Raw genomic sequence first — 18,183 nt, 5'->3', positions numbered from 1 at the left:
GAAAATGTCCGATACATCTTTGAAGGTGATCGGAATTTTCGCACGGAATGACATCCAGGAGATTGTGTTCTATGCTCTGTACGTGTAGTTCATACGTTTGTTTGGTTCTTTGTCTGTTACTGTCCGAATAACGCTGTGTGTTTGAAGTAACGGTTATCACTTCTAATCAACTAATCACAAGCTTGCAGTCTTAAACCAGTGGTCATCTCAGTCTCCTCTGTCTCAGCCTCCTCTATTAAAATTGCATAATCAGGTGTTATGCAAAGCACTGTGCACTAGTGGCCGGTAGGGGGCAGCAAACGAATGAAGAAGAGAAAAGAGAAGCTACACTGCAGCTCATGGAGGTTAGGTAAGAAATGCTCATGCAGCTTAGGAGGAAAGGTGTGCAGGGGCTGGTCAAATTGATAACGCAGCGTTAGGTATGTTTGATGCGTAACATGTCAAACTACAGGAGCACATTAAAACAGATTGACGAGTCGACATACAAATTTGAGTTGGATTATTTGAGTCACCTCCCACTGAGGTGATCAGCCATACTGTATCATCAGAATGAAGTGAAGACACAAACCACTGGTATGAATCTCTGGCCCAGCGCAAGAGCATCAGCTGGAAATGATACTGCTGTGGGCGGATGCACTTGTCTGTGGCCAAAGGGACTAGCTAAGATGAACTCGTTTCAATCTAGTGTAAAGCTCAAGCACAAAAATTATAATAGTAATAATAATAATAATGATAATAACTTGATGAGTGATGTAAATTAATAAACATGATCCACTTTCACACTTCTGTTGTCCTGCAGCTTCAGAGCCTGTGTTCTGCTCACCCCACAACACTTTGGATGCTCGTGCACTTCCGGAACTTTCGTAATGGCTGTGTGTGTGTGTGTGTGTGTGTGTGTGCGAGTGTCTCTGTGTGTGTGTGTGTGTGTGTGTGTGTGTGTGTGTGAGCGTGTATGTGTGTGTGTGTGTGTTTGCGAGTGTCTGTGTGTGAGTGTGTGTGTGAGTGTGTGTGTGCGAGTGTGTAAGTGTGTGTGAGTGTCTGTGTCTGTGTGTGTGTGTGTGTGTCTGTGTGTGTGTGAGTGTGTAAGTGTGTGTGAGTGTGTGTGTGTGTGTGCGAGTGTGTAAGTGTGTGTGAGTGTGTGTGTGTGTGTGTGCGCGCGCAGGGACCGACAGGAGCGACCCTCCTCCTGGAGCCAGTAAACCTGATGAATGAGCGCACGCGGCCGCCCCGCATCTCATCAGCAGTTGTGAAAGCAAACCCCCCAAAAGAGGAGCTCGTGCCTCGGAGGGACCTGACGGGGGACGGAAGGTGAGAGATGTGAACCGTACTGTTGTGTCCTCCCGCACACGTTCTCTGTCTTTACGAAGGAAAACAAACACTGTTTTTTTTCTTCTTTTCTCCGTGTGTGTGTGTGTTCGCGCGCGTGCGCGCGCGCGCCGCAACTGGGCTCCAGACAATGGAGCAGCACGCTGCGCCTCCCGGCGGCGCCGCCGCCGATGCAGCCTCCTTCCGCGTTATGAAACGAGCGAACTGCTTTTGTTCTTTTCCTCTTTCAATTATCATGAATTCATTCATTTGTTTTTCAGAAGAAAACAAAAATGATAATAATAATTTCCGCAAGCCCCTTTGGAAGAAGTCGTGGCCGCTGCGGGACGCACGAGCCCACAAACGTCCTCCGCGGCGTCGCAGAGATGAATGAGCAGCGTTACCTAACAAACAAACAAACAAACAAACAAACAAAAGGAAAATCAGTGGCTTATGTAAAGACTCGTGTAAGTCTAGACTTAAATGTCAAGTTCGCTGCTTTTACTTGACCACAAATACTCGTACATGTCTGAAGTTGTTGTTTTCTTCAGTTATCTAGGGAGCTCCCTGTGAAATGGAAGGCCAGAAGAGTTGAGAGGTGACAGGTCAGACGGGGGGGCCCCCCCCTCAGGGCCGGCTCCTGGGCTCTGTGGAGCACTTTTGCGTTCGAGGGGACCAGTGTGACGGCACACGCGCTCATCTGCGCTGACATGTATGCAGCAAGAAAGTGCAGCGGTTGAAGCCGTGGTCACAAAGAGATTCGGGGGCTTGCAGTAGGACGTGCGGTAGCCTGGTAGGAGATGCCTCTGCCTGTGTCCGCTCACTCTCAGGGGCAAAGTGCCGCTCAGGGTTGAGGGCAGGAGGCAGCGGGTGCCTGTCTGTGCGCTGTCGGTCGGTTTCGTGGCCACTCTGTCATTTATTCGGTGAGACTAGTAGTGAACGGCACTGAAGTACTTGACAGCACGTTGCGCGCGAGCGCTCCGGTACTCGACCCAGACGTGGACTTAACTTGAGGCGGAGTTTGGCATCGCTCTGACGGACGGTTGAAACAAAAAGGATGAAAACTGGTCTTGTAACAACCCACAGTGCAGCTCTGTCCGAGACTCGAGTGCGTGCTAAGAGATACAAAAAAAGAATAGAACTTGTTTCACATACGCAGCTATTCTCCCCAAGACGCAAGTTGGTCAGAGTTACGTTTCAAAACGCAAACATGAGATTAAAAAGTCCCGCAGCGAAAGGGTTCTTCTGCACGATTGTTGGCATAGTGTCTCAGCACTCACACAACCAAACGGAAGGTGTGTGTTCAGCTTCTCATAAGCAGCGGAAACAGTCTTTTTTCTTATTTTTACCATTAATTGTACCAATAAACTTAATCTTTGTTTTGTCAGGCTGTCTGTGGCTCAAGCGGTTATGTGGCTCAAAGTCGGAACATATCTGCAGTGAGAAAAATGTTTTCTGCTGAAAATCACTGGCGAGACTTCAGTCGTTCCCTCCTCATTTGGATCTCACGCTGTGTGAACACTATGTGCTTAGGTGGCCGTTCCTCCGTTTCCCACAATGCCTCTTGACAACTAGAGAAGTTGCATAAGCTTGATGCATACAGCGAGAGAGGGGGGGGACAGGGGGGTGAAGAGCTGGAGCACAGGATGTTCCAGCTGAGAGTCCTGCGCTTTCATCAATACGCAACATTCTCCCTCTGCAGAAACGTTTGTAGTTGATCTTTGGCTGGTCATGAATGAGAAAACAAGAAATTAGACACACGAACCTCCCGTACAAATCCAAGGCGCACGGGGATCCCTGCTAGATGTACTTTGGAGTACTGTGTCTCTAATTAGTACCTGCCGTTTGTAGTTGTATCAGATTGTGTAGCCCTCTCTGGTGCGGTCAGAGGCTTTTCTCTGTGGTTCTGGGGCACTGAACGTTTCTGGTCCCGAGTTACTCTCTGCATCTGGTCCGACGGCCTGTGGCAGGAGGATCGTGTTCCAACAGTCTGATGCTCAGGTCTCTCTGTCTGCTTCCGCTGTCGGCGTCGATTCTGAGGCTTTGCATCGGGTGTCGAGCTTCCACCAGGCGCAACCTGAGCTGATGAAACCCTGTTGCTCTCTCCGGTTTGTTCGTTCTTGTTTGAGCGTGTTTCATCTTTCGTGAAGGTCGGTCCTTCAACTTGGCCGCCGCCGCCACCGTTTTGCTTTGTGTTTTTTTTTTTTTTTCCGTTCCACTGACCCAGACTCTTCTGTGTTGAGGGTCACAGTGCCTGTTTGCCCACATTGGACCGTGTGGAGTCGGGGCTTTGAACCGTGATGCGTTAGAGCTATTGTAAATCGCTGTTCCGCCCAACATATGTGTCTAGTTTAGAGATTTACGTTAAGCTGCCACGTGTAGTGATGATTTGGGTGCGAACGGCTAAATCCAAGGCAAAGATGCCGCACCTCGGTGTGTGTGTGTGTGTGTGTGTGTGTGTGTGTGTGTGTGTGTGTGTGTGTGTGTGTGTGTGTGTGTGTGTGTGTGTGTGTGTGTGTGTGTGTGTGTGTGTGTGTGTGTGTGTGTGTGTGTGTGTGTGTGTGTGTGTGTGTGTGTGTGTGTGTGTGTGTGTGTGTGTGTGTGTGTGTGTGTGTCAATCTGTCCTTAGGTTCTCAAGACATTTGAAGAACACTTTAATATCTGAAACCTCAGTCAAGACTAGTTTGATTTTAGTTCTGTTAAACCCAGATTCTCAGCATCATTTTGATAGGATGATCTGAAAGGGGCTCTTCTGTGGCGCTCTCCTCATCAGCCTCCCTTCATCCTTACATCACTCCATCAGTCTGTTCCTGCTAATGAGCTCAGCGGGCGGCTGAGTACAGGAACAGAACGGCACAGTACTGATGGGGGGGGCTGGCCACTGCTGGCCTGTCTGACACGTATGCACACTCACACTGATGGCAGTCAGACATCAGATGAGACTTCATCCCTCAACGAGAAGGGAGGAACGGAGTGTTCACAGCACGAGCGCAGGGGTGGCGATGTCAGTGACGTGCAAAAGTCTTCAAACTTCTAGCCGGCAGCCAGCAAGTAAAGAAGTATTTAGTCCGCACATTTCAATTGTTCTGGATAAATTCTGCCTGTTTTTTAATTTCTAGTCTGATTTGAAATGGAGACAGGAGAGAATCATACAGCTGCGGTGCCTGGATGTCGTCCAATCAGCTTCAAACAAAAGAGAAATTGCAATAAATGCTACGAAATCAAGCTTTTGTCAGCGTAAACAGGTCGTGAAAACCAGGTAACAAACCAGAAAAGATTATTTTAAAAGTCCGCCTTGGGGTCGTAGCTACATCTTAAATAAAAAACGACTTAACAGAATTTCATAAGCAAGGATTCAAAATCAGATGAGTGTAGAACAATATTTCATATCGATCAATATCGAAGATCATAACACTGAATGGGAACATTTAGGTTGGAACCAACTTTTTTCCTGTTAACTGACAATTAAATCAGGGCGTAAGGAAAGAAGAGGACGATGAGTGTTTCCCTGATCATAAAAAGGGAAGCTTGTGCCGTACGACGGACTCACACTGGTTCCTCGAACTTTAAAAATCCTTGAGCTGCGGCTGAGGGAAGGAAGCAGCAGAGTCAGTGTGACCTACACTCCTTGTAAAACGGCAAGGGGGAGAGTGATGGATGCTGGGCAGAGCAGTCTGACCGAGCTCCACTGCCCATAGTGGAACAACACAGCAGGAGTTTTTGAATTTGAGTACAGATTTAGTAGCAGCTTCACCCGCTCGCCTTATGGCCGGAGAGTTGAAAATCACCCAGAAGGGATAGGAAGGCAGGAGGAGACGAGAGCATCTGATACTCTGACCCCCAGTTGCTTTTTTATGTTTCGGTAATTCTGAAAGACAACACGCAGGCCGCACATGCGCTGAAGGGTTCCCTGACTTAATGAACTGATACAATTTCTTCTCTTTCTGATACAATGCAGTAAGCGTTGACCGGAAAGTTGGATGAAGGCATGTTAGCGATCGCGGCAGAGGCGTAGGGACTCATTTCATGTTCTTGACAAACTGTCCTGAACTGTGACGTCTGGTTTGTGGTATAGAAGCAAACTGCGGCGAAATGCACGCACAAATCTGATTCCTTGCACACGCGAGGGAGGCGGAATATGAAGCCGCTTTCAGGGATGCATTCTTGTCCGGATATACCTTCCTCAACTTTTCAGGGTGGTGCTGCACGTGAGGAACGCAAATGTCCGCTATTGTTGCTCTGGAGGTTTTTTCCTGCCGTGCAGCCGCCCTGGTAACCTTTTCGGGAAAATGTCTGCGAGCGCGTCGGGCCTGGACGCGTCCCCTGCCCGCGTTCTTCACAGGTGAACTGTCCATGAGAGCGGTGCGATATTGAGCCGATCTGAAGTTAAGTCCATGTCTGAGTCAAGTGCCGACACGCATTTTCTGGAGTTCATGTCTGGAAAAGAGCATTATAAAATGCAGAGTTTTAATGTAGAGTGGAATTTTTCTCCTGTGTGACACACTGCCAATCTTCAAGTGTTGCGTTGAGTGCTGGGATGTGATGACGGCTCAATGATGCCACGGGACACTCGGCAGTGGCGGGGCGAGCTCATTAACAACCCCTTCAAAGAATAGTGTTAGATGTGAAAATCCAACCTGTGGGTCCTTATCGTTACGTTGGCAGTTAAATCGATAACTCTAGTGATTGCTATTTGCATTAACATACAGTGGAAAGGGGAAGGGTTGTATGATTCATCAGCCTTTCTAGAAGCAGTTGTTCTTGTGTTGTGTGTACTGTTCACCCATCATTGAAATAAAGAAAGGTGTTTATTAGTTCTGAGGGCATATGGATACAGGCTGCCGTCAGGTTAATGACGCAGCGTTTCGCTGCCCTTTTCTCTCTCCACCTCTTAACTGTTTTTCCTTTAAAGGAAAGATGTGGGTGTTATGGAAAGTCCCTCACTCTGCTGATTCACTCCCTTCAGGGCCCCATCCTTCCAGTGAATATCATCAACTTGATATGTTTATATCGTTTAGTGACTCACCGTCGTCTTCTTTTTTTTTTAGAATGTGCTCGCTATTGAGAATTCCGCCCGGAGACGAGGCTCTTATTGATGAGCGCAAGCCCTTTTTTGGATTAGTCCGATTTGTGCTTCAGATGTTTCTGAGAAGAATTGTGTGTGTGTGTATGTGTGTGTGTCACATCACAAATTTATTTACTAGATTTATAGACTGAACACAACTGAACCTTGTGGATTGAATGAGAAAATGAAACGATTTGTGATGTGATGAGTATTTGTTTGATTATTTCCATGATATTTATTTTCCTATATTTATATCTGCTGTGACAATATGACAGTGGCTAAGCTAATATTACCAAGCGCTCCAGTTCTCATCTTACCAGGTCCATCACAATTCCTCCGACCCTACGTCTATAATGTCGTGTTCACTCCCACGCACCCAAAGACCGAAACCAGGATATTCATTTTACCTTATCGTGTAGATAGAAAAATATGGGTCATCACATTCGAGATGCAAAAAAAACCCAGCATATGTTTGGTATTTCTTCTTGGAAAAGATTAATGAATTTTCTATTATTTTACTAATTTATATGTGGACTAATAGTCTCAGCTGTAGTTTCATCATTTATTAAGGATCTTGGGTCCCCTTTCAAATAGAGAGGGACAGCTGTGTGTGTCTTTGTGGATCTTCCTCGTATCCAAATGGCTCTCGAAGGAGCATGTTTCCATGGAGCAGCTATGTCTGTCTGAAGGTTGTATAACGTGCGTGTGCGTGTGTGTGTGTGTGTGTGTGTGTGTGTGTGTGTGTGTGTGTGTGTGTGTGTGTGCGTGTGTGTGTGTGTGTGTGTCTCCAGTGACCCCTGTTAAGCCACGTTCTCTCATGGTAATTCCTCAGTTTGTGTGCGCGTCTGTGTGTGTTCGCCATGTGCAGATGCAGACATCAGTCGTTTGTCGACCAGTATGCATTGGCGACACCTCGTCTGTCATATTGTCGATCTTCTTCTTCTTCTCTGTCCCACAGAAATGACAGCACTCAGTGTGTTTGTGTGTCATTGTTATTGTTGAATCTACTTTGTTGGTCAGTGGTGTCTGTTCAGAGTGTGTGTGTGTGTGTGTGTGTGTGTGTGTGTGTGTGTGTGTGTGTGTGTGTGTGTGTGTGTGTGTGTGTGTGTGTGTGTGTGTGTGTGTGTGTGTGTGTGTGTGTGTGTGTGTGTGTGTGTGTGTGTGTGTGTGTGTGTGTGTGTGTGTGTGTGTGTGTTCTTTATCAAAGCCTGTGTACAGTGGTCTTTATTCTGTAGATACACCATGAAAAAAGGAAACAACAACAAACTATATTTATTATGTTATAGTATTTATATTTCACTTTTCAACTCACCTCTTCAGTGTCAGTCCCTGCGATCTCTCTTCACACGGACCTGGTCAAACAGTTTTGTATCAGCAGATAGACAGCAGAGGTTTCGACGTAGCAACATGTAGGTTGAGCGGAGGGGACCCTTCCCCTCCATTGTCCCCGTGTGAACCCTTTACAAACCCAGTGAACCCACCAAACCTTTGCCGATTGGCTGGAAAACAGCCAGCAGCGTCCAATGGGAGACCGTTTTGGTGCACTGATTCGTGTCCCCTCCTCCGCTGCTTCCTGACCTCTCCTCATTCAAGTAGAATTGATTAAGTGTGTAGTTGCCTGTGTTGCATAGGTGCCAGTCTTACTCTTGTGTTGCTCTGCAGAGATCTGAGCAAAAATGAACATGTTTTTTGACTCCGGTTGTCCATGACATGACATCAAATTGTGTTTGTGGTCTTTGTTAACGTGTGTTCACATGCCGCGAGGCAAAGGGAGCTCAGGTGGGCGGAGATTAGATATGAGGATTGACCTGAGGGCTTATCAGTTTAAAAATATCCCCTGAAGTGTTTTGGTGCAGGTCCGAATATTTCACTGATCCAGCTCACTGTGTGTGTGTGTGTGTGTGTGTGTGTGTGTGTGTGTGTGTGTGTGTGTGTGTGTGTGTGTGTGTGTGTGTGTGTGTGTGTGTGTGTGTGTGTGTGTGTGTGTGTGTGTGTGTGTGTGTGTGTGTGTGTGTGTGTGTGTGTGTGTGTGTGTGTGTGTGTGTGTGTGTGTGTGTGTGTGTGTGTGTGTGTGTGTGTGTGTGACCCCTAGGTCAAAGTATTAAACGCAGGGTAATCCTGAATGGACTTGTACGTCGTGTTGTACGTATTTACAGGTCTGTGTGTCCAGATTAGAAACAGCAGGATGCCATTGTTGGGGGGAATATGTTACAGGTCCGATAGCTTAGCCCTGGCTCGCTATATTTAGAATACTACTGTGACATCTCGTGGAAATTGTGAAAACATTTTAAAAATGTTAATATTTGGTAATTCAGCACTGAAATATCTACATACAAATTACAGATGAGGCTGATGGAAATGTCATTAGTTTTGCAGGTATGTAACCCTGAAGGATTGAGAACCTGGGGCGTTATGTCGCCTTTTGAATGAAAACAATCTGACTTGAGAGATTGATTTTTTTGTGTGTGTGCATTCACCCAATCACAACCTTTTCAGGATATATTCCCTGGATGTGGAGGCGAGGTACAGGGGGAAGACCTGGGGTCAATTCTCTTTAATCAGAGTGTGAACTGAACCGATACTGTTGCTCAACGTAAAAAGTAGCCTCAATTTCTCAGATGCCTTGAAGAAATTCGACCTCAGATTTGCACATTAAACAGAATGGAAGGCACCAAATTAGACTCTCCAGGAAAGTTTGACTTGATGCAGTTCATGTTAATTCACCACATTTGAATGAGTTTCCTCCCTCGTTTTAAATCTCCCTGGAGCTCCTGCGGGGTTTATATTGAGGCCCTGGTACACACTGTTCAAATGCTGACATATGAACTCAGGGTATGAGGGAGGGGGGGATGTTCTGTACGCTATCTATATTGTCCAGTCCTCACCTCCTCAAAGAGCTGTGAAGAGTTCAAATTAGATTTACAGAATGTGTTCCAGCAATAGTCCTCACAAGTGTGCGCACTGGGGACCAATTTCTCTGACACACAAAACGGGGACAACTTTGTCCCCAATTGGTCAAACACCCCCCGCCCCCCAGCTGATTTGGGGATCAGAGCTTAAGGTTGAGGTAAGTCTGCATAAAATAAATGTAGTCCAACTTCCCAAAGGTGACCCATGACTACGTGCGTGTGCGTGCACAGTGCGCTTCCATCTTGGCATGTCTTGGATAACTTCATTCTTTCTAAGTTAGTTCTTTCTAAGTAACCCGACCAGTGGCATTATTAGGAAGATCTTCTGTAAGTAGGCTTATGCAAGCAGCTGTCTGAACTTCACCTTTAAATTTTATAAAACAATTTATATCGATTTGGTCGTCTGACTGTGGACTGATGAATATCTAACTCTTAGACGAGAGGTAAGGGCGCATTTGAGATCCAATCACTCGGACCACACGGTGGTTCGGGGTTAGCTGACATCCTCTGGCTTCATATGAACCAGTACTATTTTTTTACATTCTTCATTTTTTATGGGCGGCTGTGTGTCAGGAGATAGAGACAGTCGTCCGCTGAGGTCGGCGGTTCGATCCCCACTTCCCCCTGTCCGCATGCCGAAGTGTCCTTGGGAAATACACTTAACCCTAAATTGCCTCTGACTGCTCTTCCGGCACTGTACGAATGTGTCTATATATAGCAGCACTGTGTGAATGGGTGAATGTGACTGGACTAGAGAAGCTCTTTATAACTACAGTCCATTCACCATGTATTTAACCCCTCTTGTGTTCCCCATACATTAGATGCACAGATGCTTTTTAATCCCAGGTCTGAACAGGTCCTTTAAAACAGTCATTCTCAACTGGTGGCTCGCGGTTTTATGCGTGGAAAAAAATTAAAAATAAATCATCATAAATGACATGAACCAAAAAAACACAACAAATCTACGGAATAACATTGAAGAAAAACCTTATTGACGCCGCGCTTTTATTTTGAAGGACACACGTTTCCCAGCGGGTCACACGCGCTCTCGAGCATTTGTTAACGTGGCTCAACGCAAATGTGACACCGAATACATTAAATACGGATTTCGTGGCGAGGGACAATTTTCTGAAATTTGGGTCGCGACTTGATGTCTAAGGCAAAAGGTGCGTCTTGAGGCTAGACCAGTTGAGGAATCACCGCTTTAACATCACATTGCAACCAGCGTCATGCGAAGGTCTTCTGAGATGTGTTTTGGCTTCACATCAGCAGATACTTCTTGTGAACAGCAAACGCAAAATGTTTGAGTGTTTTTTTTTAATATTTAGTTAAAGTAGCTCAGACCCACACATCTGATCCGCTTTTATCGATTGGACTCCAGGTTTACTAACTCCTGACTCCAAGTAGCTATTGCCAATGTCACTAGCCTCTGGATTCATACCGTTTCCAACCTACATTGTTAATGAGTGATTCTTTGTTTTCCACCACTGACAAAAACAATACAATGATTTGTGTGTTATTGGTTGAATATATTGTGTTCGTGATTGTAACATGACGACAAAATAATACATAAATACTTTCCATGCCTGTCTGTTTGCACCAATCAATCAAAACTAGTGAAGATTGCAAAACCCCTGACACTAATATAAAACATTCAGCTTGCAGCTTCCCATTTTGGGCTTGTGTTTGAGCGCTGCTGTCGCTCATTGAAATAATATATAGACTGGGCGGTTCGTCATTATTAATTAACTTGGAGGCAGAGCTAAATCAAACCCGGCTGTTGTACGTTCATGTGCTGGGCTACGCTCTTACAGAGCAGTAACTGGTGTGAAGCTGAATTTGAACAGGTCATGAGAGTTAGGATATGAACCCCTAGGTCGCAGGTTGTGCATCGCCTGTCCGATGCTTTTCACTATCATTGTAGTCTGTGCCCCCCTGCACATTCTCCCTGTGACTACTAGTATCAGTTTCCGGACCGTTTGATGTTTTAAAAAAAAAAGGAACCTTTTTCTTGAATCAAAGTTTCATTTCAGCATTATCGTTGGGAGAAATTTTATCTGGAACAATTTTTCGTTATCCATTTCGCTGTCACAGTTGATTAAACGAGAAAAAAATGGAACGTATTCAATGGTTTCAGGTTCTGAAATAATAATTACACCTCTCTGTGTTGGGCGTTAGTTTCAAATCAAGTGGTTAATTAATCACTACTCTTTAAAAAAAACATGAAATACATCAGCATCTGTCCACAGCAACGCCGACTGGTGTTGATCTCATGCTGGTTCCCAGATAGTGTTGTCCTATTTTTTTTTTTAACCAGAAAAATGTAGGTTATCTCCCTCCCCCCTGTGGTCACGGGGGTGTTTTTAGGACACCAGACAGACCAGACTGCTTCCCCTCCCCCCGCCTCCTCATTACAGCCCTTCCCCTCATATCTCTTGTCTTTGTCCATCTCCCCCATCAGCCTTCATGTCTCTCCGTTCTTAACAATTTGTCCTCATTAGTTTCCATATGAACTGCATTTAATTGGCCTCTCGCTCTGTCCAGCCCGGTCCGAAGTAAAGCTCACATAAAAAAATGTTGGCTGAATCCTGCCCATCTTTGGAGCACCTCCTTGGCCTGCTGCGCGAGGTTGTGTAAGGTAAGAGGCTGTGGGGGTAAAACAGCAATTGTTACTCTTAGTTTGAATGGACAGTTGAAGTCTCCATATGCGCCTATTTTTGCAAGTAAATGGTCGGTGGTTCAGCACAAGCGAAAGCTCTTTCTTTACATATTTGCGGCCATTGGAAAGTATGTCTTCCCCTATTGGTGGAGTCGTTTGTGTGCAGTGGACGAATGGATCCTGAAACGAAATGCCAGAAAAAAAGCTGTGTTCATCATACAGTATCTTGTCCTATGTCCTTACTCAAGGAGCTACAACAACAGGATACAATCAAATTATGAAATGCTGCTCCAGCTGCTCCAGCTTAAGATTTTGTGGTTGACGTGGTGACACCGGTGGTAACTGTGGTAACTTGCAAGCATGCTCATGGATCTAGGAAAAAGTCGGAGCCTCGTCCGACACAGGTTGCTCAGGGCATGAAACTGTTTTTCAGGCTTCGTGGGGCCTCTGTGTAGTTTTCACTTTTACTCTGTTTTATATATGGGAGTAATAGTGCCATTAGGACCAGGGACCATCATGTGATCCTGCAGTACAGACCGGGGCCGTAAGCTCAGAGCTGTTCCTGGGGCCCTGGCTCGGTTCAGTTTCTCTTTCAGATATGCAACAGGTGGTTGACAGTCAGTTTACAGTGCAGGGAGACGAAACCGTGGGCCGAGAGGATTCAATAGCTTTACGTCGTTTCGAGTAAAGAAGATGGCGAACAGTCAGACAGTAACACTAAACTCATGACGTCATCCTCCGGCTTTTGTTTTGTGCATTACATCCACTGTGTGAATGCATTTTTTTTTTCCCCCTGTGAATCCCTTCTGCATGTGTAGGCAATTTGAATCCCACTCAGAAAAGAAAAGAAGCTCACTCCGCCAACAGCAATGAGAAGTACTTACAGTGCATATGCACTAAATAGCTGTTGCTGCTGAACACCAATAGATTATATCGTAAATTGGATTTAATATAATGTAGACCAGGTTGTCGGTCATACTTGTGTTTGATGAAAAACACATTCTGTTTTTAAACTTGATCACGATTTTCAAGAAAGCTACTTCCAGCACATCGCAGATTTAACATTAGTCTGATTGTAGACTAAATAAAAATGCATATAATACCAGCATCTATCAAAAAATTACTTCTCAAAAGCTGTTTTCAGACAGCACCGAAGTCCAGGTATTTCCCCTAACTTCTCTGGAGGGGCTGTGTGTGAGAATGCAAATGATGCTCCATACATTTTCTAGAGCTTTTTCCGGACAGCCCCCTAGCAAAAATCCGGGCGAGCCCATGTGAGAATACAGCATGGAAAGTCTCCGGAGACTTCACCACCAGCGAGTGGGCGCGTCGAGGACTGCAAACAAAAACGCAACTCCCACAGCGCAGCTATCATTACAGTATGTTCTGCCTGCTGCCGCTGCGGACACAAAATGTTCCTGCTGTTGTGAGCGCGGCCGACTTGGACACGGTCCCCTCGCTGCGATCGTCATACGTGAATGTGACCGCATGCATCGTTTTTAAAAACCCCGTCGAGTGCTTGGCTGTCCGCGTAGGTGGAGTTGTGCTGTGAACGAAAGCCGCGCTAAAGTGCTCCGGTTCAGTTGAGTTCTGTCAATCGAAATGGCTTTGTATCAAAAACCACATGTGTGTTTCTTTTGTCTCATTTCATTTTTTTTTTTTGCTTTTACTTGATGGCACGAGGCAACTGTCTTGTTCAAAGTTAAAAAGAATATAAAAAAGCTTCACCTGTGCCACTCCCTGTGGAGCAGGTAGAGTGCCAGGTAAGTGGAGACATTTGTGGAGGAGCTCAAAAAATAAACTTTTTGCAAAGGGTGCGTTCGACAACACAAACCACCTGCAAAAATATAATGCAATCCAGGTCAACAGCCCTGCGGTACATCTGACCTCTTGATATGTTTGGGGTTTGTTTTTTTTGTACATCCCTCATGGAACTGTATTCGGTCTTGAGAAAAGTTGGAACAATCCTTTTATTGCAGGGGAGCCGTTGCAGAGAGGTTGCATTGTTCATGTACCATGTTCACCTCCAGGTAGTTAAAAACATGGTCTGACCTACACGGAGCCGCTCTTGGTAGCAAACATACGATATGCTCTGCGTTATATAACAGTTATTTTGAAGTTCGATGGCCTGACATGACCAGAACAGTGTGGCCTGCTTTCCCCTGCTATATCACATTACACAGAGCAATGGGAGCAATGAATCCAAGTCGTTTTTTGGGGCCGGATGCGATTTCCAAGTGATTGTGGGTTAATAAGGAGCAGTACAGTATGTCGGTGGGAGGTTCATGTGACCTACTTTTGTGCGCGTGTAGTGTAAGTCAACTCCGGTTACTTATAGGGAACGACGGACTTCTTTCACAACATCGTGGAAGTTGCCCTGGTTTTCCCCCCCCCATCTCTTTTTGTATGTTCGTGTGTTCTGCTTAGAGACAAGTTTTACCTTTTGAAATGCTCAGAGAACTAAAATCACCTTTTAACCTCCTGTCCTTATAGTTGGTGTTCGGCTTTGAGTGCACAAACAAACACGCACACACAGACACACACACACACACACACACACACACACACACACACACACAAACCAGTAATAGGAGCGCAGAAAGAGCTCCCAGCCAAGATCTGCAGCCACCAAGTCCCTGGCACGTCGCGTTGCATAAGGATGTCACCGATCCAAGTATGTGCTTGTTCCCAACTCACTGTAGTGCACTTTCCCAGCGGCGGTTATAGTCTGTGGTTGGGAACAGCCACTGTCATTGTTTTCTGATTCTTGTGGGTTAAGGCAGTGTGAGAATAAACACCCACACCAGTGAAGCGCCCTTTTTTTGCAAGACCAGGGTCTTCGGTGCAAGCTGGTCGTTTAGTAGTGGAGTACAAATGCAGAGTGGTCTTCACAGTATCGCTGTGACGTTTGCATTCAAACAGCTGCTGTGACTCCAGTTTGTGCAGGGACTTTTCAGAAGTATTTTGTGTGTGAGTCTGAGTTCCTGGAAGTTGAACAGGAACTTAAACTTAAAGGAGAGTCTTTAAAGGGGCAAAATGGTGCGGACCGCACCTCCCAACAATAAGAGTGCAGTTTGTAAACATCACTCGGCAACACTTTAAGAGACGTGCTGCCTAGTTTACAGGTCGGTCTCCCATACTCGAGGGCCGGGGTTCGCGGCCTGAGCAGTAAAATCACAACGACAGCAAAGAGAGAGAGACTCGCTCCCTGCCCCTTCAATGGGAAGGATGTAATAATTAGGCTTTATTCCTCTTTTTGACAGGCCTCACAGCAAAAAGGTTTTGGGTTCGAATCCCGGCTCAAACCAACCAGGGCCTTTCTGTGTGGACTTTGCATGTTCGCCCTGCGATAGGCTGGCGACCTGTCCAGGGTGTACCCCGCCTCTCGCCCAATGTTTGCTGGGCGAGAGGCGACCCTTAAATGGATAAAGCGGTAGACAATGGATGGATGGGGTGGATCATCTCAGCAGTGCACCGCAGTGTTGAAATGCTTGCTAGCTGGTTTTCCCATCTTTGCGAGGACAAAATAAACAACCCACCAGCACATGTTGAAAGAAGGCACAGTGTGTTCATGATCAGCAGCTTGGGTAGCATGGAAGTAGTGCGACTTGGTTGTTTCGCCCTGAAATGTCCTTGAGGTTGTTTAGGATATTTGAGTCCTACAAAGTGACTGAAGCCACAGGTTTCCTGAGATTTTTTTTTTTTAACCCGTGTTAGGCAGCAACAATTTTGTCTTGGCGAGGTTCAGTGCTGTAGCGGTGGGATTGTGTGGACTGGGGCCCCTCACGTGGTCCGCAAGCTGTTTTGGAGAGTTTATATTGAAATGGAATAATTTCCTGAGTGCTGTTCGCCAGACTCAGCTAAAATGGAATAATTGATGGAGTGGATGCTGATTCAGGAAGACGGAAACCGCGGATGTCTTAAGCAGAAGTATTTATTATAAGAGATAAATATTGAGGAGTCTTGTGGTTCGCTGCACAGATCAACAGGTTCACAGTGTTCGGCGTCCCAAGACAGTCTGCCCATCCCCGGTGTCTGTGGTGTATTTAGTTCAGAGTAATGTCGTCATCCCCCCGCGACTATGACACCTCGAGTGAGACATCAGCTCAAAGATTGTTTGGTCTTGCCGTAGATGAGATGACCTTGCTTGGCGCTTGACGAGACTCGTCTTAACAGTTTCTCAGGGAGGATAGACCAAAATTCCTCAACAGTTATCACTCGCTCGAACATGCGTGGAAGAATTTGAGATGCGATGAGAGCCTGGCGATTATTGGCTCGCGGCCCTGCCGCCGCCGCCATCGCAGCTACACTGCTGTATTCTATAGACTGTATGACTCCCGTGGTTGACACAAACATCCGTGTTTCTGGGAAACCAGAAAACGCCGGGGTACTTTTAAGTTCACCAGGTCGTTAGTTCCCGGGTTTTTTTGAGCCGAGCAACAGGTCCATAAAGTCCAGCTCGGTTGGATTTATGAGGCCCGTGAAAAAACAAAACGCCCCGTCGGTCCAAGAGCCGGAGCTACCTGTTATGAAACGTTATGCAAGGTGAGCTGGCAGCCGATCAGAAAGTAAACCTACCTGTGATAGTCGTGTGTGTCTGGCCTCATCTGAGTGGGAGTTCACACTATTTCAAGCCTTTTGTTTTTAACCAAGAGAGACAACGAAGGCCAGAATTCTAGTTTGTGTTGCCAGATGTAGGCCGAGGAAACATTTTGCCCCCAAACCTTGGTGAATTAATGTGATTTATATAATTGTCTCATAGAGAATCTTCGTTCCTTGTTCAGAGTTTCTGTTTCCGCCAGGGCCTCCCTCTTTTATACTGTTGCTCTTGATGAGGATATCAGCAATAATGACATTTGTGTTCTCGCGTGTGTGCCTTTTGTAACGTTCGTCAAAATTTAGATAATGATCGCGACTCCAGTTGTATAAGTAGCACAATTACCGCGCAGTAAAACGAAAGGAACCAAACTTTGCTCTTGTAAAAAACCGCAGCTGCAATTGAATGTCATGGTGGTAGTCTGTGGTTTCCATTTATGAGCCTCTCACTCCGGCAAGGAGGGAAACCTGTGGGCACTGTGTGTAAATTGGCTGCTGCTGCTGAGAGATGGAGCTTTAAAAGCATCTCAGGAACTCCCGAGAGCTCTCCGCGTCGCTCGCTGTGACTTTCCTGCTGTCTTTCATCCGTTGGACATGATGCTGGTTATATCTGTATTACTCTCTCACAGATGGATTGTAAAATGCTCCTTTCCTGTCTTTTGGTAAATTCAAAATCCTGGGGGGACCTAATGCACATTTCAGCAGGAGCAATAGAACATATTGCATTTCATTCCCTCTTGGAGAGAATACTCTACGTAAACTATATGAAAATAAGAATTTTGTTGTTGAAATTAACATAAAATATATTTTTAATGTGCCGCCCTCTATTTGAACTTCAACCTGCCGTTTAAATGTCACACTGCAGTGATGTCTTGCGCTCATATCCCTGTGTCTATTTGTTAGATGGAAGGTCGATGATCACTTTTACCTTATTTATAGGTAATAAGGAAGAAATGCACAACCTGTATTTTTGGAACCCCTGAATTAAAACAGTCATGAACCCAGGAAGATTTCTTATTCCGTCACAGTTGCCCTGTAGAAATTTACATTCACGAAAAATGTATGAAGTGATGGTAAACAAAGACAGGACTATTTCTAATTTCTACCAGCTGATCATAAATGTAAAAAAGAAATTAAAGTCAGAATAAGTGATGGGTATTAGACGGTTAATTTGTTTCCAGAAAATAATTGTAAGTGTGTGCAATGTGTTTGCAAGTGACAATGGTCCCTGTGTGCCTGTTGACATATGTGCGAGGCTCTGAATAGGACACGATCATTTACAAAACTTCATTAATTTCGGCCCCGTGTATCTGCACTTGTTTCATGTCTTCATCTTCGTGTTTACTCTTGCCTTCAGGTGTGCGCAGCGCGGCCATGCTGAGGTAGCAGCAGCCCGCACGTCAGAATGTGTGACGGAGAAGAGGGACAGCTGAACGGGAGGCCGAAGGAGGTGGCGATCTGTTACGTCAGTGACGAAGATGGAGACAGCGATGGCGACGATGAGGATGAGGGGACGCCTGGTGAGTCACGTTGCTCGCAGTATGTCCACCATTCCAAATGTACAAGAGACGAAAACCGCAGAGGGATTGTTCAAGTTGATTAATAGAATAGTTTGTATTCATCAGTTAAAGAGGCAACAGACAACTGTG

The 18,183-nt window shown here is 45.8% G+C and overlaps 1 protein-coding gene across 2 annotated transcripts in view; it reads left to right on the top strand.

Annotated features, from left to right (window-relative positions):
• Positions 1-1,104: 1,104 nt before the first annotated feature.
• The window catches only part of LOC118316664 (helicase ARIP4-like), a 64,707-nt gene continuing 47,628 nt past the window's right edge, over positions 1,105-18,183 (top strand). Inside the window, exons 1-2 of one of the 2 annotated variants that reach the window (XM_035644719.2) lie at positions 1,105-1,308; positions 17,892-18,054. In XM_035644719.2, coding sequence (XP_035500612.1) covers positions 17,940-18,054 — 115 coding nt within the window. In that variant the 5' untranslated portion in view covers positions 1,105-1,308; positions 17,892-17,939. Of the gene's footprint in view, positions 1,309-17,891; positions 18,055-18,183 lie in introns of those variants that run through there. The other variant, XM_047330916.1, reaches the window with a different exon arrangement.

This window comes from Scophthalmus maximus, chromosome 3 (assembly GCF_022379125.1).
Source record: "Scophthalmus maximus strain ysfricsl-2021 chromosome 3, ASM2237912v1, whole genome shotgun sequence".
Classification (NCBI taxonomy): domain Eukaryota; kingdom Metazoa; phylum Chordata; class Actinopteri; order Pleuronectiformes; family Scophthalmidae; genus Scophthalmus; species Scophthalmus maximus.
The sequence above is the reverse complement of the archived record's forward strand: the minus strand, read 5'-3'. Positions and strand labels throughout refer to the sequence as shown.